This window comes from Leucopleurus acutus (genome assembly GCF_964270905.1).
Source record: "Leucopleurus acutus genome assembly, chromosome: 6".
Taxonomy (NCBI): Eukaryota; Metazoa; Chordata; class Mammalia; order Artiodactyla; family Delphinidae; genus Leucopleurus; species Leucopleurus acutus.
In genome coordinates this window covers 25,130,777-25,154,912 of record NC_139149.1, presented here as the reverse complement: position 1 = coordinate 25,154,912, position 24,136 = coordinate 25,130,777, and the positions used below count along the sequence as shown (strand labels likewise).

The 24,136-nt window shown below is 36.1% G+C and overlaps 1 protein-coding gene across 1 annotated transcript in view; it reads left to right on the top strand.

The window, feature by feature from the left end:
• The window catches only part of ZRANB3 (zinc finger RANBP2-type containing 3), a 268,716-nt gene that overhangs the window by 108,334 nt on the left and 136,246 nt on the right, over positions 1-24,136 (top strand). The window contains exon 3 of the mRNA XM_082840638.1: positions 4,522-4,540. Within this exon, the coding sequence (XP_082696764.1) occupies positions 4,522-4,540 (19 nt within the window). The remainder of the gene's footprint in view (positions 1-4,521; positions 4,541-24,136) is intronic.

Sequence of the window (24,136 nt, the reverse complement as noted above, 5' to 3'; positions counted from 1 at the left end):
GAATACTTTTAGTTCCTTCCCTTTGCTTTTGAAGTAAGAATGTTTCCCGAGGATCTAGCCATGAAAAAAATTCCCTCCTTTTTACAGTTTACACAGGAGAATCTCATTCATTTCTGCTTCTGTTATCATCTTCATGCATAGCTACCTTCTCATTTTTATTTATTGTCTTGACTTGATTCCCAAGTTCCTGATCCACAGATGTTGCACTCATAGAGCCAATAAGATATTTATGGGGTTATGTATACTATTCTATCTTTAAAAAATCTTCTCTGTACCCTAGTTTTCCTGCTGGCTACTACCATATTTCTTTGCTTCCTTTACAGGATAATTCCTTAAGACAATAATCTCTACTCACTGTCTCCCCTTCCTCTCTTCCCATTCTCTCTTGAACCCATTCAGGTAGGGCTTTTGTTCCCTACTGTTGTATCAGAGTTGCTCTTGTCAGAGCTATGAATCAAATGATCAGTTCTTAGACCTCATTTCACTAGACTTCTCAGCAGCATTTGTTATAGTTGTTCATTCTCTCCTTCTCAAAACACTTTCTTAACTTGGCTTCTAGGTCACTACATTCTTCCTGTGTCTTTTTACATTACTGGACAGTCCTCAGTTTCCCTTGCTGGATCCTTCTCCCTTTCGTGACCTCTAATTGTTGGAGTGCTCCACGGCTCAGTCAGTAGCTCTCTTCTCTTCTTCCTAGGTGATCTCATTTAGTCTCCGGGCTTTAAATATCATCTGTTTGGTATTCTGCTTTAAAATAATTTTAGTGTCCCCTCTCCTTTGTTACCTCCCTTCAATTTTGCACATTCAGATTTTCAGAATGTGTCCCTTCTTCTAGAGTCCTTATTTAGAATACACATCATCCATTAAATTCATACATATTGCTCACCAGATTTCCTTTTCATCTTCTCCTATCTTGAATCTGTGTTAAGGTGTTTTTATTGTTTGGCTATTTTTCTTAAGTATGTTTCCTCAGATGGTTTGCTTGAGTGATATAATCTTGGAGATCTTGGTTAACCTCAAATATCTTTTTGTCATCCCTTTTAATTAATGGGTATCTCAGCTGGATATAAGATCCATGAGTTCTTCTGCTTTCCTTTCAAGTAGTCTAGATTAGCTTCCATTGTTTTTTAGTCTCTGGTGTTGATGATAAAATTCCAATACACTTGTTTTTTCCCTTAATGATAATTGTTCTTTCTGTCTGAATACTTACAAGGTTTTTTTCTTTATTTATAAGATTAATGAATTTTATAAGGATGTGAGTAGATACTTGTCTTTTCTCTTCAATTCACCCTGAAACATGGTTACCCTTTTCAATTATCCACCAGAGGTGTTTCTTTAGCCCAGAGAAATTTTCTTTTATTATTTACTTAATTGTTCTCTCTCCTTCATATGGTGTGTCTTTTCCTCTTTTGAACACCTATTTTTCACATTAGTTTTCTGGATCTATCCTTCAAATGTTTTTGTTTGTTTGTTTGTTTCTTTTCCTTCACTACTTCCATTTATTTAACTTTCTGCTCTGTGCTTTGAGATAATCTTTCCACTTCATCTTCTAGTCTGCTCAGGTGTCAATAATGATCACATTTTTTTCAAAATTCATTTACTCATTTTAGTCTGGAAATCATGGAAGAGAGTGTGTGTGTATGAGTGTGTGTGTGTGTGTGTGTGTGTGTGTGTTGCATTAGAATTTACTTAGGTGCTGAAACAATTTTTGTGTAGGTTTTTATCTTTTCTAGCACTTCTCTTTCACTAGATATGTGTTCTGATTATTCACTTGTATTCTGCTTTTTCAAATGTTTGGGCCTCTCACATGATCTGTTATTTTTCTGTGATAGCTCATTGGAAATCAGGTCTGGTTGCTGAACTGCCCTTAATAGCAGGAATGCCAGAGGTCAGGATAGATGTAGTGCCTAAAGTTGAAGGACAGCCCCACTAGAGATACCTGAAGGAAGCCCAGTGCTCTCCGATGTACTTGAACTGCCCTAGTTTCCAAAGTCAGGAAAGCCCACTTGTCTCCTGTTAAAATCCAGCATATCCAGAGGGCTCCAAGATACTCTTACAACTGGGGTCTTCAGATACTTGAAAGCCAAGCCAATCCAGCTATCCACAGCCCTTAGTTGTTGCCTGGGGCTCTGATGCTGCTTTTCAGTCAGTTAGCCACCCACAGGGCAATTTAGTTGCATACCAGTTCTTCACTAGAGTCATAAACCTTATCTAGCAGCCTTCAGGTCACAGCCTCTGCTTCTCTTTAGAAAGTTAAGGAACTTGGAGTTGGGCATAGAGGAAAACAAGCCACAGTCAAGTTGTCATATTACAGAATACCCTGGATCCTTTCTCATTCCAATGCCATTACATTCTAATGAGTCTCAGATTTATTATATCTCCAGTTCCCTACCATTCCCCCAACTCACATATCCAGTGGCCCACTCAACAGTTCAACTCGGATATCTGATGGATATCACAAAGGTTACACGTCCAAACCGAACTTTGGATTATCATCTCCAAACCTACTCCTCTCCCAGCCTTTCCTGTCTCAGTGAGTGCATTACCCCCATTTTTCAGTTAATTGCTTAAGACAGTATCTTAAGATTCATTTTTCTCTGTCTCTCATTTTATATCCACATCCCAATCGATCAGCAAATCCTGTTGGCTGTACTTTCAAAATGTACCTAAACTGACCACTTCTCACCTCCGTCATCTCTACCATGCATCCATCTATCCTTTTTCCTTTCCTGGTCTACTTCAGGTGCCTCCTGACTGCTTTCTGTGCTTCTGCTCTTGCCCTCTACAGTTTATTCTCTAGAAGGCAGAGTAATCTTTTTAAAAGGTAAAATGTTGCTTACTTCCAAAGGTTTCTAATAAAATCTAGACTTCGTGCCATTGCATATAAGGTTCACCGTGGTCAGGACCCTAGGTGCTTCCAACCTTATTTTCTACCATTTTCCATGACTCAGTCCACTTTAATCATGTTAGCTTCCTTCCTCTTGCTTAACTACATCATAACCATCTTATCTCAGGGCTCTTGCACTTGCTCATCCCTTTGCTGAGAGTACCCTTCCTCCAGATTTTCTCATGATTCCCTTCCTCATTAAATTTGTGATTTGTTCAGATCTGTTGGAATTGCCTTATCATAAAGATTATTCCTGACCACCCTATAAAATAGCTCCTCCCTTATTTCCCTATTCCACCTACCCTGTTTTAGTTTTTTTTAATAGCATGTATCACCACTTGAATCATTTATTTGTTCATTGTCAGAAATTCTTCCAGTGACTCTCTAGGAGGGAAAGACTTTTAAATTCACTGCTATATCCCTAGCACATAGGACAAAGCCAGGTACATAATAGGCACTCAATATATCATATATACTTGAAGTGACATCTTTTCCAAATTTGAGTTGAATTTTACAATGAAAAAGTAGGTATATGCATGAATCTTCCTGGAAATAAGTCATATTTTTCAAAGTATTGCTTTTTAGTTTTCTGCTTTTTAGGCTTGTTTGCAAAAAATGTAATAAACTTTTTACTCTTGCATATGTTTTAAATTTCAGTTAAAGTATTTGTGTTTTATTTTTCCATAAAAATACTTAATATGTAACCTGACATCTTTTTTCATTTTAAGAACGAAATTCCATTTTACTTGTAACTTATTCCTTAATGATATATTTATTACCAAATTATTAATTTGTGTCTTATGTTAAAAGAAACCATGGAGTATTGTATAATGTCAAGGCCATTGGGAATAAAGGAAGGAAAAAATACAAATAGGGACTTTTTTCCTCTCTGATTTTTATAATATTCCAGTATTTTTTTTACATTGCCTGGAAATCCCCTCAGTTAAGAGAGAGGTTTTTCTCCTTACAATGTACTCACTGTTTCTAAGGGACCCCTCATGATCTTGACCATATCTGCTATTCTTTCTCTTTGCTCTTTGGTTTTTTCTTCTACTTAGGACCTCAGTTTATGCCCCCATCCTCAATTTTCAGTGGATAGAATTTACTTCTATAGGTTAACAAGAAAGAACAGAGAAGAGAGAACTCAGTAAAATAATAGTAGGAACCAAAATTCAGCTTGAAAATACGCTTAGCGTGTATAATATAGCGTATATACTTTTACCTATAACATGCTAATGCACTTTAATACAGCATTCTTCTAATCTCTAGGGAAGACCAATTTTAAGGTTTATTGGTACGGAGGGAAGTCATTGGTACAGAGGGAAGTCATTGGTACAGTCACTTGCCATTTTGCTCACATTTTGAAGGGTCATTGTAGCTGTCGCCATTGGTGGGATGTAGGAAACAGTACACCTGAAACTCTAACACTCCCACATCCATATGCTGTTGGCAGCTGGAGAGTCTTATAAATCAGCAATGGCCCATTTTCTCATCCACACTTATAAACACCTCTCTCTGGCTTAGTACTTTAACATTTGTAAACTATTTTGTGGCAAGCTACTCGATCAGAACTTTTTAAATGGCTGACTTTGGTAATTAAGAGATTAATTTGGTTTTATTTTTATTTTTTCCAGGTGTATGGTGGCTGATGAAGTAAGTGTTTTCATGATTTTTATGTCTTTTATAAAATTCCCCAACCAGTTTTTGTTATCTGTTATTTACCCTGTGTTCTCTGTCTTTCATATGACTATATATCTGTATGTGGAGAGGACAGTGGGAGAGCGAGGGAGGGCGGGGCATGGGGGCAGCAGAGAGAATAAGAATGAGAAAGAGAGTGTGCGTGTGCACATGCGTGTGCACATGCCCGTGCACAAGGCATGCATTTGGAACATGTTAGTGTTAACATTAGTGATTCAAAATTCTATATTTTTGGCCTCAGAAGCATGAATGCAGCCCCAAATGAAACTGAACTCTTTTCTACTTGTCATAATGCTGCTTACTTAGAAGCTGAACTTTTAAGATTTGGCTCTAAAGGTTATTGTTAATTGTTTTATATGAGTGTGAAGCATAATGTTAAAATGGCATCTTACTATTACTAAACAATTTGATACCTTTAAGGGGCATGTACTCGTATACATTCATATTTAGGTTTTTTCACTGAAATGGAAGTTCTTGCTACATAAACTACAATACTCTTTACATACATTCTCAGAATGATGTAGATCAATAAAGTTCTAATTTTTAATATCATTTTGGAAAATGTGTTGCTGTTTTCATGATATCTTTAAGGATAACAGCAAAACATATACATTTAAAAATATAATAGAGGTGAGGAAAATGGATACTGAATTTTTTAAAAATATAAGTGAAACCATAAAAGATTCTCCCAATTAACTGTCTTTTAGTTTTAGTTACATGTAGACTCACCAGTGGCTTATCTCCACTATCTCTTCTTCAGGAAAAAAATGAATAAGAGTATAATATGCACATGATTGCCAAGCAGAAGGTTCATATAGGGTTTCTTAGTTCATGCTGATTTATAATTACTGAAGTTTTTAGTTTGAACTCTTCATTCTATAGGCATTTGTTTAGACTAGATGTTATAGTTAGAAACAGTCATTGCCTGTGAAAAACTTCAACAGTGTAATTAAAGAGACAGGACATAGACATTTGGAAAACAGTAGAAATTTCTATTTTGGAACAGGATGCATTCCAAAAGAATCTTCATAAATTTATAAATTTGAGAGTCCAAAATGACTAGAAGAAGCTTATGTTTTTAATCCCTGAATATGTTTTCACCAAATAGGAATATAAATTCATCCTTCAACCTCCAAACTAGGCATAACCATTTTATATAATATGTATAAAATGTGTGTGTGATATATGTATGGATGTGTGTATCAATAATTTTTTTTAAACAGACCAGTTTTATGTCCACGGGAAATATACCATAATGTGTAACATTATATTGATAATTTCCCCAAGCAATTCATGGGGAACATCTTAGTGGCTATGACATTGCATTGCTACCTTGTTCTTCAATTTGATGTTGTAGAGATTTGAATAGGCCTTAAATGTGCAGAATCATTCATGGATTGAATTTGATCAGCACCTTAACTCTTCTTAACTTTTATATTCTCCAGCAAACTCCTGTCTTCTCCTCAATTGACATTAGACTAAGGATTGTGCATGATGAGTTCATGATGAACCTTTTAGCCAACAAGAGTTTTTCTTTATACCAATCACTTTTCATCTCCTATTATTTACAGTTACATTTGTCACATGTTGAGTGATTTGTGCTTGTCTTTCAAAACCATTCTTATTTTTTTATTTAATAAATTTAAAAGAACCATTTAATATTTTCTGAGTACTTAAAAGAAGTTTCCACTTTGTGTCCCTCATATCTCCTTTTTTTCACCAGCATTTTAAAGACTCTCATTCTTTTACAACTATTTGACTTGCCGAGGTTTATTATGTCAAATCCTATCAATAAGGTTAATTAAGGAAAAATCCTCAATTTTACACATAAGTACAAAAAACAGGCCACAGAAATAACGTAATGATGTACAATTCTAAGATCACAGCTCAAAACCACTAATATCCTCTGTTTTTGGTTGAGCTGAAATGCCATTTCTGTGGAATCTTACTGAGTTAGTGTGGATGAAAGTGAGTAAATTAAAAGCCTTGAAGTAGAAGGAAACTTGTATATATGTAAATTACATGAACTCTGGTTTGACCTTCATTTTATTTTCTAATACTGTTCTCCTTCTCTTGCTCTTATCACAAAATGGTAGTGAAGTCATAGGAGGAAATGCAGTTTATAATTTGGAGGTCAACCAAGTTTTGATTTTTAAATTAAAAAATATATTTTGAGGGCTTCCCTGGTAGCACAGTGGTTAAGAATCCACCTGCCAATGCGGGGGACACAGGTTCAAGTCCTGGTCTGGGAAGATCCCACATGCTGTGGAGCAACAAAGCCCGTGCGCCACAACTACTGAGCCTGTGCTCTAGAGCCCACGAGCCACAACTACTGAGCCCATGTGCCAAAACTGCTGAAGCCCGCGTGCTTAGAGCCCGTGCTCCTCAACAAGAGAAGCCACCCAATGAGAAGCCCACGTGCCACAATGAAGAGTAGCCCCCGCTCACTGAAACTAGAGAAAGCCCATGCACAGAAATGAAGACCTAACTCAGCCAAAAATAAAAAAATAAATTAATAAATTAATTTTAAAAAATATGTATTTTTTGATATAATGAATATTTGACTCATCAAATAGCTAAAAGCTTTAGGAGAGCAATATTACATCTCTGTTATTGAACCTACTTTTTTTTTTTTAAAGATGCTTGAATACCCACTTAGAGTATTGTGTAATTTAGTTGTCTGCTGTGATCTTTCCTCCATAGCTTTAGAAGCAAATGCCTTCCTTCACTGGAATAACTCCCCTCTCTTCTAGTATTTTTCTACTATTGTCTTTTTCTAATGTATTCAATCTTTGTGGAATTATGTAATCTGTCTACTGTATATGAGATAGTCATTAACCTAAAATGGGAATGATGACAAGTTCTGTTTAATTGTCTAATTGTGTGATCATTGAGTATTTCAATTATAAAACTATATTTCAGATAACCAACAAAGCTGCAACTTTTAATAAAACTAACTTTGCAAACTTAGCTTAAACTGTTTTAAATCCTTTTCCCCCTTCTTGGTTTAATGTAGTCAAGTGTTGTTTCAAGAACCGTGTAGTAAATATACAGAAACTTGTGAATTTGTATTCCTTTAATAATGGAATTCAGGTCACAGTCTGTAGTGAGGCTGTTGCACTATTATCTTTACTGTTCTTTAATAATTTTTTAACCACTGTGTCCTTGTTCTATTGAAAATTATTGAAAATTTTTATTCATAAAAAGATTTTAAATATGAAAAATAATTTCATATTAACACACAACAGGTAATTTAATTCGATATACATGAGGAAAATATCAAACCTATATACTTACTACCTTATTTGTCAAGTATATAAAGGCTATTATTCTTTGTAGAAACCGAGCATTTAGAAAATTTTTGTCATGTTCATTTTTACTTAAGAAGGTGGGATTAACATCCTAGATTTATATGAATAGCCTAATAATTGTGTCCTTATAGACAAAATGCTGTCAGTACATGGATTCTGTCTTGTCTATTGAATCTATTATCAAAGTCAGAAGATTCTTATGTGACATTTTTTGTTAGTACTCTATTTAAGTCCCGTGCCCCTGCCCCCACCCCCAGCTTTTCCCTAAGTTTCCTTCCTGTTACCTGAGAAAACATTTGGAGTCAGGGGGATGGTATACCAAATAAAGTATTGCTTTCCTTCCTGTTTCAAAAGAAAAGGAAACCATTTGTCAAGGCTAAGCTACTTGGCTTGGCTTACTTTGTGGCTATTTTGGGATTAATAGATATATATTTGGAACAGAGACCATAGAGTTGTCATTATGGATGCTTTTCTTTTGGTCAAGGTGCTTCTCTGGAAGAGAAGTTTGGAGGGGAGAGGCTGTGGAACCTGTTGAGTGCTCGCAGAAGTTTTTCTGTAGGCTGAAGTTTGAAAAGCCTTGTCATTTTCTCTGCAGGCAGAAATCTGTAGGTGTCTGGAAACACTGAAGAACCCCCTCGGGAAGATTATTTCTATCAGAAGACCTTAAAATTGATACTGTGATATAGTCTCTGCCAACATTAACTTTATAGGTTTGAGGACAAAGAAATTAAACTAGACATGAAGAATTTTAGTTTTCCTTTTTATATAAGCCTACCTTGGTTTGACAAAGTGAGCTGAGGTGATAATTTTTATTCCATTTGCTTCTACAAATCCTTGTTTCCCTTTACCAGACCCAAGTTGAATTGAATACTTTCCCCTCTGAGCTTTTACTCTTTCTGATTCATAACCCCTCTTTGTTGGTGGTCCATTTCTGTTGAATGAATGGACTGATTAAAGAGTTAATACTTAATTAACACATACGTGCTGGGTTCTGTTTTAGTGATTTACATGTATTAATTTATTTCATCCCAGGACAACCCAACAGAGTATTATGATTATTATTACCACCATCATTTTCCAGATGAGAAAGCTGAGGCACAGGTATATTAAGTAAATACAGCTAGAACATGCTAGGAGCTGATATCTAACCTAAAATAATTCAGCACCCAAGTCCATTATTGCTATTCTATACAAAGTCTCCAGGTACTAGACTTTCTGTGTTTTTTTTTTTTTGCGGTACGCGGGCCTCTCACTGTTGTGGCCTCTCCCATTGTGGAGCACAGGCTCCGTACGCGCAGGCTCAGCGGCCATGGCTCACGGGCCCAGCCGCTCCGCAGCATGTGGGATCTTCCCGGACCAGGGCACAAACCCGTGTCCCCTGCATCGGCAGGCGTACTCTCAACCACTACGCCACCAGGGAAGCCCACTTTTTGTGTTTTGAAACAGGATTCTTAAGTACAGAAGAATCTGCAAGACATAGTGCTCAAATGAATGAAGCTGAATGATATAGGTGATGGCATTTGTGCAGCTGAGACGGTCTATATTCTTCTAAATTTTCTTCTATATTCTTCTATATTCTTCTATATTCTTCTATATTCTTCTATATTCTATATTCTTCTATATTCTTCTATATTCTTCTATATTCTATATATCTTCTAAATATTCTTCTATATTCTTCTAAATCAGTATCATTTGACTGCTTCCTTCCTTTCCTCATTTTTAAGGCCAGCTTTACTATTTTTTGAATGTCCTTTTTTAAAAATAAGTTTTAAATTTTAGAACAGGTTTAGTTTTATAGAATTATTGCGAACATAGTACAGAGAGTTCTCATATGCCTCAAAGCCAGTCCCCCGTTACTACTTAGATTAGTAATGTCTCAATTAATGAACCAATATTCATATACTAGTGTTGTTAACTAAAAACCATACTTCATTTAGATTTCCTCATATTTTCACTGATGTCCTTTTTCTTTTCCAGGATTCCATCCGGTATACACATTACATTTAGTAGCCATGTCTTAAATAGACATGACAGATAGCCAATAGCCTCTCTTGGTTGTGACAGTTTCTCAGACTTTACTTGTTTTTGAAGACGTTTACAGTTTTGAGAGTTAATGGTTCAGTATTTTGTAAAATGTCCCTTAATTGGGACATGTTGTCTGATGTTTTTCTCATGATCAGACTGAGGTACTGGGTTTTGGGCAGGAAGACCACAGAGGTTAAGTGCCATTGTCATCATGTCATACCAAGGGTACATAATATCAATATGACTTATCCCTGTTAATGTTAATCTTGATCACCTGGTTTGATGTAATGTTTGTCAGGTTTTTCCCCTGTAAAGTTACTGCGTTTGTTTTTTTTTTGGTCCCTTCCCATACTGTATTTTTTGAAGGAAAGTAACTATATGCAGCCCATACTTAAGAAATGGGGATTTATGCTCTACTTCCTTAAAGGCAGAATAAATAAATACATAAATTATTCAGAATTCATTTGTTCACTCACTTACTTTATCATGTATTCATATCAGTAGGACTCACGGATATTCACTTTATTTTGTTGCTAAAATGGTTCCACCTTTGGCCATTGGGAGCTCTTTGAATTCACTCCTGTGTCCCTTTGATTTGCCCCCTTCATTGTAGGCTGTTCTGTTTGGGGTTTTGTGTTTTGTTTTCTTTGGCTTTTCAGCATTTTCTTACTTTCTGGCACTACAAGATGCTCCAGTCTTATCCTGTATATTTCCTACCCCAGTACTTGAATCACGCATTTCTCCAGGATACTCGGGTTCTTTCTATTGGAGAAAGATATTAGAACCAGATCTAGGTGCTAGGTGTACTCATTTTTACCGGGGTGTCATTTCTTCTAGATCCTCTCAGCTGACGGAGCAAGGAGATAAATGCATGTGTTCTTACATATGCGTGTGTATGTACATATTTATGAATATTTATCTGTGTAGCCATCTGTATCTGTATTTAAGCTGAACATGAGCTCCTGTTGATGTCTCCAGCTCTAATCCATCACCACATGGGTCATTCTAACTTCTTCCCTTGCTTAACTATATCCTCCTACTCCATCACTGAGTATCCTAGTTCCCACCATCTGCCATTCATTTAATTAATTATGCACTTCTAGTATACATGCGTGGTGGTTTCAGTATTATTAACCTGTACCCCGACAGGAAGGAAAATTATCAACTAGAGTACAGTGCTTAGGTACAGTTCCTTTTACCTTTATTTTTACAGATTCCATTCATTTTCAGAATTACTTTAAGTCAGACCTTATTCCTTTACTCTATTCAGTGAGGTTGTTTCATATACCTATAATACATTTAAATTATTGTATCACACTTCACATTCCATCATGGGACCCTCTGACCTCCTGAATTATTTTTTAATTATTTGTATACATCAAAATGTACTTTTTGTAATGCAAATTTCTGTGGATTTTCACAAATGCTTAATGTCTTGTAATCACCATTACAGTATCATGTAGAATAGTTTTACTGCCCAAACAATCCCCTGTGCTTCACTTATTTAATTCCCTTCAGACCAAAACCCCCAATAACCAAAGATGTGTTTAATGACTCTATCATTTTGCCTTTTCCAGATGTCATATGATTGGCAGCATATAGTTCGTAGCTTTTTCAGACTGACTTTTTTCACCTAGCCTATGCATTTAAGTTTCAGCTGTGTCTTTTTGTGGCTTGATAGCTCTTTTAATCACTGAATAAAATTCCATTATATAGATGTACCACAGTTTGTTTTTCCATTCACCAAGATGAAGGGACATATTTGTTGCTTCCAGTTTTGAGGATTATGTAGGTGTTTGTGTGGGTATACTCAGTTGAGTAATTATCTAGGAGTCCAGTTGCTGGATTGTTATGTTAGTTTCCTAGGGCTGCCATTAAAAAGTACCACAAACTTGGTGTCTTAAAACAACAGAAATTTATCCTCTCAGTTCTAGAGGCTAGAAGTCTGAAATCAAGGTGTCAGTAGGTTTGGTTCCTTCTGAGGGCTCTGAGGGAGAATCTGTTTAATGCCTTTCTCCTGGCTTCAGGTGATGGCCGGCAGTCTTTGGCATTCCAGGGTTTGTAGATGCATCACTTCAATCCCTGCCTCTATCTTCATGGGGCATTTTCCTTTTGTCTATGTCTCTTCTCCTCTTGTAAAAACATCAGTCACGTTGGATTAAGGGCTCACCCTACTGTAGTATGACATCATCTTAACCAATTACATCTGCAACAACCCTATATCCAAATAAGGTCACATCCTGAAATACTGAGGGAATAGGGCTTCAATATATCTTTTGGTAGGGGGTGGGGGGAGACACAATTCAACCCATAATACATGGTGAGACTATGTTCACTTTTGTCAGAAACTGTCAAACTGTCTTCAGAAGTGTATCATTTTGCATTCCCACCGGTAATGAATGAGAATTCCCCTTGCCCTGCATCCTCACCAGCAGTTGGTATTGTCAGTTTAAAAAAATTTTTTTTTAATTTTAGCCTTTGTACTGGGTATAGTTATATTTCATTATTTTTTAATTTGCAGTTCTCTAATAACATATGATATTGAGCATCCTTTCATTTGTTTATTTTCCATCTCTAAGCCTTCTTTGGCAAGATCTTTGTTCAGTTCTTTTGCCCATTTTTTTATTGGATTATTTCTTTTTGTTGTTGAGTTTTAAGAGTTCTTTGTATATTTTAGGTACAAGTCCTTTATCAGATATGTGATTTACAAATATTTTCTCCAATGCTGTGACTTGTCTTTTTATTCTTCTAAAAGTTTCTTTCACAGAGCAGAAGTTTTTACCTTTAATGAAGTCCAGCTTATCAGTTTTTTCTTTCATTGATTATCCTTTTGGTCTTCTACCTCATTGCTACACCCAAGGCCACCTAGATTTTCTCTTTTGTTGTCTTCTAGAAAGTTTTATAGTGTCACTTTACACTTCGGTCTGTGATCCATTTTGGGTATAAAGATATGGATGTGCAGTTATTCCACCAACATTTGTTGAAAAGAGTATCCTTTCAACACTGAATTAGCTTTCTTCTTTGTCAAAGATCAGTTGACTTCATTTGTATGGGTCTATTTCTAGGCTCTCTCTTATGTCCCAATGATCTATATCTATTCTTTCACCAGTACCACACTGTCTTGATTACTGTAGCCTTATAATAATACTTGAAATTGTGTGGTGTGATTCATCCAACTTTGTTCATCTTCTTTAGTACTGTGTTGGCTATTCTAGGTCCTTAGTCTTTCCATATAAATTTTAGAATCAGTTTCTCAGTCTCTACAAACAGCTTGCTGGGATTTTGACTGGGATTGCATTGCATTTATAGGTAAAGATGTGAAGAATCTATAGATCTATAGACCAAGTTGGGAAGAAACTTTAACGATGTGAGTCTTTAGTCCATGAACATAGACTATCTCTCCGTTTATTTAGAAATTCTTTGATTTTTTTTCTCATCGGTAATTTTCTTTCCTTTTTTTTTGTACTGAGGTATAATTGACATACATTATATGTAGTTTCAGGTATACAACATAATGATTTGATATTTGTATATATTGCAAAATGATCACCACAGTAAGTCTAGTTAACATCTGTTACCATACAGTTACTAAATTATTTTTCTTGTGATGAGAACTTTTAAGATCTACTCTTTTAGCAACTTTCAGATATACAGTGCATTATTATTAATTACAGCCACCAAGCTGTACATTACATCCCCATGACTTATTTATTTTATGACTTGAAGTTTGTACCTTTAGACCCTCTTCACCTATTTCATCCACCCTCAATCCCCTGCCTCTGACAACCACCAATCTTTTTTTTTTTTTTAATTTATTTTCTTGGCTACGTCAGGTCTTAGTTGCAGCAAGCGGGATCTTTCATTGCAGTGCGTGGGCTTCTCTCTAGTTGTGGCGTGCAGGCTCCGGGGTGCGTGGGCTCTGTAGTTTGCAGCACGTGGGCTGTCTCCTGGAGGTGTGCAAGCTCAAAAGTTGTGGCGTGTGGGCTTAGTTGCCCCCCGGGCATATGGGATCTTAGTTCCCCAACCAGGGATCGAACCCGCGTCCCTTGTATTGGAAGGCGGATTCTTCTACCAGTGGACTACCAGAGAAGTCCCTGGCAACCACCCATCTGTTTTCTGTATCTATGAGCTCAGTTTTGTTTTGTTTCCACAAATAAATTAGATCATACAGTACTTGTCTTTCTTTGTATGACTTATTTCACTTAGTATAATGCCTGTAAGGTCCATCCATGTTGTCACAACTGGCTGAATAATATTCTGTGTGAGTGTGTGTTTATATATATATATATATATATATATATATATTTATCTCACAAATTCTTTATCCATTCATCTGTAGATGGACACAGGTTACTTCCATGTCTTGCCTATTGTAAATAATGCTGCAGTGAACGTGGGAGCACATGTATCTTTTTTAGTTAGTGTTTTCATTTTCTTTGGATAAATACCTAGAATTGAAATTGCTGGATCATGTGGTAGTTCTATCTCTAATTTTTTGAGAAACCTTCAACCACAGTGGCTGTACCAATTTTTTTCCCCACCAGCAGTGCAGGAGGGTTCCTTTTTCTCCTCATCAACACTTGTTATTTCTTATTTTGATAATATCTATTCTAATAGGTATAAGGTGGTATCTCATTGTGGTTTTGATTTGCATTTCTCTGATGATTAGTGATGTTGAGCATCTTTTCATGTACCTGTTGGTCATCTGTATGTCTTCTTTGTACAAATGTCTATTTGGTCTTTTGCCCATTTTTTAATTGGGTTTTTGTTTTTGTTTGTGGGGCCTTTTTTTGCTGTTGAGTTGTAGGAGTTCCTTATATATTTTGGATATTAACTTCTTATTAGATATGTGGTTTGCAAATATTTTCTTCCATTCTAGAGGTTGTTTTCTCATTTTGTTGATGATTTCATTTGCTGTGCAGAGCTTTTTATTAGTTTGAGATAATCCCACTTGTTTATTTTTGCTTTTTTTTCCTTAGCTTTTGGTGTCAAATTCCAAATCATAGCCAAGACTGATGTCAAGGAGTTTACGCCCTACGTTTTCTTCTAGGAGTTTTATGGTTTCAGATCTTACATTCCAGTCTTTAATCCATTTTAGGTTAACTTTTGTGTGTAGTGTAAAATAGGGATCAAAATTCATTCTTTCTTTTGCATGTGACCATCCAGTTTTCCCAACACTATTTACTGAAGGGCCTGTCCTTTCCCCTCTGTGTATTCTTGGTTCCTTTGTTATAAATTAATTGACCATATAGTCATGAGTTTATTTTTGGCTCTGTTCTGTTCCATTGATCAATATGTCTGTTTTTATGCAAATACCATACTGTTTTGATTACTATCACTCTGTAATATAGTTCAAAATCAGGGAGCATGATGCCACGGCTTTGTTCTTTTTTCTCATGATTGCTTTGGTTATTGGGGTCTTTTGTGGTTTCAAACAAATTTTATGATTGTTTTATTTTTGTGAAAAATGCCATTTTAATTTTGATAGGGATTGCATAGAATCTTAGATTGCTTTGGGTAGTATGGACAGTTTAACAATATTAATTCTTCCACTCCATGAGCATGAAATATCTTTCCTCTTTTTGATGTCTTCTGTTTTTTCATCAATGTCCTAATAATTTTCAGTGTACAGGTCTTTCACGTCCTTGGTTAAATTTATTCCAAGGTATTTTATTCTTTTTGATGCAATTACAGGGTTTTTTCCTTTTATTTCTCTTTCTGACAGTTTGTTGCTAGTGACTAGAAATGCAACAGATTTTTATATATTGATTTTGTATTCTGCAACTTTACTGGGTATGTTGATTAGCCCTCACAGTTTTTGGTGAGTCTTCTGGATTTTCTATATATAATATCATATCTACAATCTATATACCTTTTGTATCCTTTTCTTTGTACTAGCTAGGTCTTCTAAAACAGTGTTGAATAGGAATGGTGAGACAAGACGTCCTTGTCTTGTTCTCAGTCTTAGGAGGAAAGTGTCCAGTTTCTCACCATGAAGTATGATGTTAGCTGTAGGTATTTTGTAGATAACTCTTTATCAAATTGAGGAAATTCCCCTGGGTTCCTAGTTTTCTGAGAGCTTTTGTCATGATTGGGATTTGGTTTTTGTCAGCTGCTTTTTCTGCATCAGTTGATAAAGTCATATGATTTTTTTATTCTTTAGTCTATTGTTGTAATGGATTACATTTATTCACATTCAAGTGTTGATGAACCAGTCTTGCATACCTAGGATAAATTCTACTTGGCCATGGTATATAATTCTTTTTTATACATTCCTAGATTTGGTTTGCTAATATTTTGTTGAGGATTTTCACATCTGTGTTCCTGAGAGGTATTGATCTGTAGGTTTTTTGGGTTTTTTAAAATAATATCTTTGTTTTTGGTGTTAGGGTAAAGCTGGCCTTGTAGAATGAGTTAGGAAGTGTTCCCTTTGTTTTACAAAGGCCAAAGCTGAATCAAATGAAAATAGCTACTCTTTACTGCTGCTAGAGTTGTATTCCTCAAATTCTCCATTTCCCCCTGTTGCCTATAAAGTAAAGCACTACATCGTAGTCGCTACCTGTGTCTTCTATTCTCTTCTCCCCTTCTCTGGCATCAATTCTAGTGACACTTCCATCTCCCTACCTATTATAATATCTACCACTTATTATAAATGTTATATTAGATAGGTTAATCTCTCTGAGCCTTTGTTTCTTTATATACATTTGGGAGTAATAATACTTTTCTCATGAGATTACTTACGTAAGGAACAGGAGGAATATATCTCAGATATTCCTTTCCCCTATTCTGTTCCCAAACACCATGACTTTTTAAGCTTTGCTATCTCTATATATGCTGTTCTATTTCTGATTAATTCCTTTCCTTTTGTGTCCCCATCTTTCCCCAAGTTCACCTAACAAAAGCATCATTTAAAACCCTCTTCAAATATCACTTCCTCTGTGTCACCATCTGTATCACCTCTGTATCACCAGCCTTTGAGCCTCTTGGTTCCTATGTGCTCTCACTTCTACTTTAGTTTGAATCATGTTCTAGTGTACTTTACTGGTTCTCTCCCAAAGATTGGAACTCCTAGGACTCAACTCAACTCCTAGGAGTCCTAGGAACTCCTAGGACTCATCTAGGTAGCAGTGTCTAGGGAATAGTAGATTTCCAGTTAATGCCTTCTGAATGAATGAATAAGAGAAAAAGAGAGAGAACTTCTTTTGTCTCATTAATTGTTGTTGTTGGTTTGAGACCTTTGGGCTCATCTCAGATAAGCATCTCTTTATCTGAACAAAAGGGACATCTTGTCTATAGTCACCAGTACTTTAAATTATGTCCACTACCACCCACCTCCAATTATTCTTGTGGCATGGAGATAATGGAGAAAAGATTCCTCTAAGTGGGATTTGGAGGTTGGGGTCTTTTTTTTTTTTAATTTTTTTTTATTTTTGCTGTGTTGGGTCTTCGTTTCTGTGTGAGGGCTTTCTCTAGTTGTGGCAAGCAGGGGCCACTGTTAATCACGGTGCACGGGCCTCTCACTATCGTGGCCTCTCTTGTTGCCGAGCACAGGCTGCAGACGTGCAGGCTCAGTAGTTGTGGCTCACGGGCCTATTTGCTCCACGGCATGTGGGATCCTCCCAGACCAGGGCTCGAACCCGTGTCCCCCGCATTAGCAGGCAGATTCTCAACCACTGCGCCACCAGGGAAGCCCAGGGGTCTTTTTAAAAAAACTATTAAAATGTCTAGCATAGGGCTTACTTGGCAGTTTAGTGGTTAAGACTCTGTGCTTCCAATGCCAGGGTCACATGTTCGATCCCTGGTCGGGGAACTAATCCCACATGCCGCGCTGTATGGCCAAAAAGAAGAAGAAAAAGAAAATCAACTTAAAAAAACAAATGTTTAGCATTGAGTTGTCTTGCTTCCTTCTGGTCATCCTCAGTTTGAAATGTTTTTATCTTGAACACTTGAAATGTGTAATACTAATGCAACTGATTTCATTTTCAATTTTAAAGAAGTTTACCCTGATTTCTTTAGGGAATGATGTAATTTTGCTCAGGGCGCCTGCTGTTTTGCACAGCTGGGCTATTGCAATGTTCTCTCCATAGTCTTGGACAAGATTCAAAATGAAATGCAGAGGGGACAGCAATGGTGAGTTAAACCGTACCCAGATAGAGTCAGACACAAAGCATCTTCCTGGAATATAATGTTTATAACTCACATAAGCATTGAAAGGCACAAAGCACTAATGCCATTGTGTCACCCTAAGGCACTTTTATTATATAGTAATACTTCCAAGTACATTGTAAGGAGGATGTTGCAAACGTTCCTGCCTCACCAATTTTTATTAACTGAAATGTTCTTAATGGGATAGAAATTATTTAAAATCTGGAGGGGAGGTTAAAATTAATTATCACCCCATAATCTGCTTTTTTTTTTTTTTTTTTTTTTAAAGTAATGGACTTAAGTTTCCACAGAACTTGAACAGCCCTAAGGGGCCACATCTGCACTGGGAATTGGACAACAATTCTGCTCCAGACTTTTCACAGATAGCAGCTAGGGATTGTTATCAATCCAAGTCTTATTTCTTTACATTAGAAGATTTTAAACATTTTTTTCTTTAGCCATTGATTAACCTACCTTTTACCCCTGTATATTATTGAGGGTCTTCTATTTGAAAAATTATTATGAATATAGATTAAGAAACATGTCCACTATCTGAGAAGCTTTCAATCAGGAAATGAAGGTTGTGGAGTGTGTGTCTCTGTATGATATATGTAAAATGTAGACTACTAGAAATATTGGAAATTAAGTTTACAGTATAACCTCCATGGTACTTTTGTGGAAGGAAACATTAATTCCAGCTTGATTAAGTCAGAATGCTTTGTAAAGGAGGTAGATTTAAGGTGAGTCTTACAGAAGAGGTAAGTATAAAGCCAGCACTGAAAAAAGGTAAATTGACGAATTTATTGACTTTCCGGTGTTTGTGAACTGTATTTTCACAGAACTGAGGTTGAGACTCGAGGGTATGAGGCTGTGAAGTTTCTGCTTTACTTCAGCTACAGCTGCCTCACTTTTTCTCCTTGATAAATGTTGAGTTTCTGTGTAATGTTTTATTTGAAAATGGCTTACATTGCTTTTTAAAAGTTTAAAAACTGCTTTTCTCGATTCTTTAGTGTCTCCTTTTTCTATATTACAGTGATGTGAAGTATGTATCTTTCTTAACCTTTATCTAACTTTATTCATAAGTGATCCAAAAATTTTCAATAGAATGAGTCAATCTTTGGCATTCTCTGCAAGTTTTAATCATATTTTCTTTCTCTCAAGCTATAAAGTTAATTCAGAAAGTTAAACTAGACACAGGGGAACAAGGTCGTGAGGAAAGGAAGGCTTGGTGTGCTACCTCCATTTCTTCCACCTTCAGTCTTTGTGTCTTTCACAGTTTCCGACAGAGCTGTGCTGGGACAGACTGTCTGGAGGTTCACAGCCCCTGTGGTGCGTAGGAGCCACTATGAGGAGGGTCCAGGGAAGTATTTACTATTCTAGTGGAAAACAAGTAGCAGTTACTACTTATGATCACTTTGTACTTTGGATCTGGATTTGCTGAACCTTTCTTTGTAGTAAGACACCAACTGCTTAAAAAATAATCCATGAAACACATATGAAAAGGAGTATTTTAAGAGGTGCACTCTCTTTGAAAAAAGATCTGACTCTTGAACTTGATAAATGGAATATTTATAAATGGAATGGAATATTTATAAATGGAATATTTCCTGCCATATCAATAAACAAAGGATGTCACAGTCACCAGTGATTGCAGCCCTCCAAAGTGAGCTGGTGAGCCCTGAGGAAACTCGGGGCTGAAAAGAATACCTGCCATCTAGCAGCCATCAGACTGCAGCCATTCCCTGCGGTGAGCCCTGAGGAAACTCAGGATGTGAAAATACAGGTCCCAGATAGCTAAGGTGCACATCAAAGGGATGATTTCTGTGAGCCCAGACTCTTGGATCTTTCCATACATAGAAAAGCGCTAAGTTCCTTAACTTGAGATATCTGGTTTTCTTTATTTAAGATAGTCTTTTGACGTCCCAGTTACTTGCTCTTTGTTGCAAAACTCCTATATATCCTGGCTCCTCCCCCCACCTCTTCAGGAGCAGTTTCTCAGAGTTATCTGAACCGCTGTCTCCCGGGCTTCAGTCTTCATTTTCCCCCAAGTAAAACTTAACTTCACAACTCTCATGTTATGCATATATTTTTCTTAATTCAACAAACTCAACATACTAAATATGTTTGTAAATAAACTTAATGCATTAACAAAAGAAAGAAAATTAAACTACTATATGTATATACACATTTGTATATATACATATATATATATTATTTTTTAAATTTTTATTTATTTATTTTTTTGGCCACGCCACGTGGCCTGCAGGATCTTAGTTCCCCAACCAGGGATCGAACCCGGGCCATGGCAGTGAAAGCACCGAATCCTAATCACTGGACCACCAGGGAATTCCTGCCTACAATATATTTTTTAACAATGATAATATTTTCCTGTTGTTTTATAGTAAATGACATATTTCCAGAGAGTAAAAGTTTATAGAATGGCGAGGCATTCAGTTTTTTTTGCCATGACATTTGAAAGCATAATTTAACTTTTTTTTTTTTTTTTTTCGGTACGCGGGCCTCTCACTGTTGTGGCCTCTCCCATTGTGGAGCACAGGCTACGGACGCGCAGGCTCAGCGGCCATGGCTCACGGGCCCAGCCGCTCCGCGGCATGTGGGATCTTCCCGGACCAGGGCACGATCCCGTGTCCCCTGAATCGGCTGGCGGACTCCCAACCACTGCGCCACCAGGGAAGCCCAATTTAACCTTTTTTTAGTTACTCAAAGTTATCAACTACTGAGACAAGTTAGGCCCTTTACTTAAATCTCTTAGACTGTTTTAAGTTACGTGTTTGCTTCTTTTTTGGCTGTGCCGTGCGCCATGTGGGATCTTAGTTCCCTGAGCTGGGATAGAACTTGCACCCCCTGCAGTGACAGCGCGGAGTCTTAACCTCTGGCCTGTGTCTGCTTCTTAGTTAGTCTTCATTTTTGCTACTCCAAGGCCTTTTGCTTCCCTGTCTTAAGTGAGTTTACACATAAAATGAAATGACTCTTTATATATTTTTATTAATATTAGTACTGAGGCTATTAATGATAAATAACATTAGAAAAAATAAATGAAGTAATATCAGCTATTCCTTCACTTTTCAGTACACTTTTATTTAAAATCCCTATTTTAGGTTATTCATAATATATCAACTTTTCAATTGAGTTTCTTTTAAAATTTTACCATTAATTCCTAACATTCATTAATTTTTTTTTTTTTTTTGCGGTACGCGGGCCTCTCACTATTGTGGCCTCTCCCATTGTGGAGCACAGGCTACGGACGCGCAGGCTCAGCGGCCATGCCTCACCGGCCTAGCTGCTCCGCGGCATGTGGGATCTTCCCGGACCGGGGCACGAACCCGTGTCCCCTGCATTGGCAGGCGGACTCTCAACCACTGCGCCATCAGGGAAGCCCCATTACATTTTTATTCCAACATTTTTATAGTATTTTAAATTTTCTTTACCTTATTAGTTTATGACAGAGTGTTCAAATGAATCTAATGAACTGTTTTCTCTACTTTTAACATCACTAGCATTTCGTAAAGTCAAGTCAAGCCCAGGTTAGATCTTAACATATGCAACTTCTCCGTATAAATTAACTTTTATTATTTATTGTTATACTTATTAATACTTTGCAAGTAACATTTATTTTGATTCTAAAGCCAATTTGAATTTGTGTCATAAGACAATTTTCTTAGATAACATTTTCACTAAAATTTCTGAAGTTCAGATATATACATTTTCTCTAGTCAACTGGTTCCATAAAACCAGAATCAGGGGCTTCCCTGGTGGCGCAATGGTTGAGAGTCCGCCTGCCGATGCAGGGGATATGGGTTCGTGCCCAGGTCCGGGAAGGTCCCACATGCCGCGGAGCGGCTGGGCCCCGTGAGCCATGGCCGCTGAGCCTGCGCGTCTGGAGCCTGTGCTCCGCAACGGGAGAGGCCACAACAGTGGGAGGCCCGCGTACTGCAAAAAAAAAAAAAAAAAAAAACGAGAATCAATTTTTTATTTTGACATGGATAATATTTAATAAATGAGGACTGTGACTAGCATATGATTCCATTATCATAATTTTGACATATCTCATTTCTTTTTATGGAGTAAAATTAAATTCCTTAAATAATAATTGACGGGCTGTGCACTTCTGAGCATATTCTGTATATAGATTCATTTAAGAAATTTGGAGCCATTATTAGTTCTAGTAGAAGACAAAGGAAGAGAAAGATCACAGAAGTTATTCTACAATATATTTAGTTATATTGGGAAAACAAGGCACATCCCTATCCAATAAAAATGTTAGAAACCAAATATATTTCACTTTGCTATATAATACTTCCCTGGGGTTCATGTGACATTGCATTGTAGGAGAAATTATCTGTAACTCTGTCTAATACAGAAACAATCTATACAAATTCCACTCTAGAGGGAAAGACTTTATAGTTCGGACCCAGGAAATTTTATCTTGATGTGGGTTGGTTGATTTTTAGCCCCCAAAATCATCTCTTTAAATATTCTCTAAACATACAAAAATTAATTTTTAGGTATTTAATGTTTACAAACATTCCTGGTTTTCTCTTTCTTATTTCTTAATAGTCCTAGTGTTTCTTTATTGCCTAAGCCAATTTAAACAGCAATTTTTATTTTTGATAGCATTCCATGTCTTTTCCTTAGAATGACAAACTGATTTTGCAGCCTTATTGGATTCACATTCTTGTTTCCTTTTCAGTAAATAATGCCTAAGCCCAGTCTTTGATGATCATCCTTTACTTTTTAACCTTTGACAGCTATCTACCCAACTCAGTAGGGCTCTATTTTTAGTCAGTAGTGGCATTTTGGCAAGTGGTAGAAGATGTGGTTAGCATTTTTTTTCTTCTTGCTTGTTCGCTTTTCATTTTATGTAACCATTTATTATTCTTTTCTTAAAAAAAAAAAACTTATGAAGGCTTCCTTTTTACTTCCTTTGTATTATAATATATGACCCATTTTAAATGGGTCTCAGTTCTGAATTTGAGTAGTGAATCTCTGACATTGCTTAATTTACATTTTTAAAAGTACTGGATTGAAATTTCAGTTTCTTTCTAATGGTTCTAAAGTGATTGCTATGTGTCAACACAAGAATGACAGATTAATACAAGTACTAGTTCAACTGAAAACATTCTAATAACCTCGTAAAATTTTTTCTCTGAATCTTTTGATTGATTTGCATTTGATTTCTTATTTTGAAAGCAAAAGTAATTTTCTTCTTGTCAGAAATAAGTGGTGACCTTATTTATTTACTTCACTTCCACCACGATTATATAAATGAAGAAAATATTATTTTAATATACTGTCTGAATTTCAACATGAGGTTCTTTATTCTTTATTCTGATGTTGTCTTCAAATTAATTATAGTGTTACCACATAAAAAAGGATATAAAACATCATGCTGTAATTATTTACACTATCCAAGTAAAGAATCGTTTTCTCTTTTATAAAATCTCTGGTCAAGTTGATCTCTGATCATTATTGGCAATAATCAATTTGCCAAGTGCAAATGTTCACTGTCTTCTTTTGTTTCTTAGTCCTTGTTTTCATATACTTTTGAAAGACTCCTTTGTTTACATTTGTGATCAGCATATTCATAGCGTTATTATACAACATGGATAATTTTGTATTTTTCATACATTTTTCTTTCCTTAAATGCACTCTTTTTGATGTCTCTGTTCATTACAACTAGAAATTTTAGTGATGTAAGTTATTTATTCCTCCAGTTGTTAAACAGTTTTGTTTATAATGGCTTAAATATAGTGCTTTGCTTACCTGAAATAACAGATGATCAAATTAATACACAAATTAGAATCCTTTCCAGAGCCTTTATTAAACTTCTGAATTCTTTTTCTATTAAATTGTTAGTTTATCTAAATAGATTATGAAGTTAGAAGCCAAATTCTGTTTTTGTTAAAGTTATTCTAAAAGCAATTATACTCCAATAAAGATATATATATTTTTAAGTTATTCTGTATACTATATAGCGAAATAGAAAGCACTGTGTTTATACTGCCTTAGAATTGGAGTTGAAAATCAGTTAAGGAACAAGGTTCTCCAG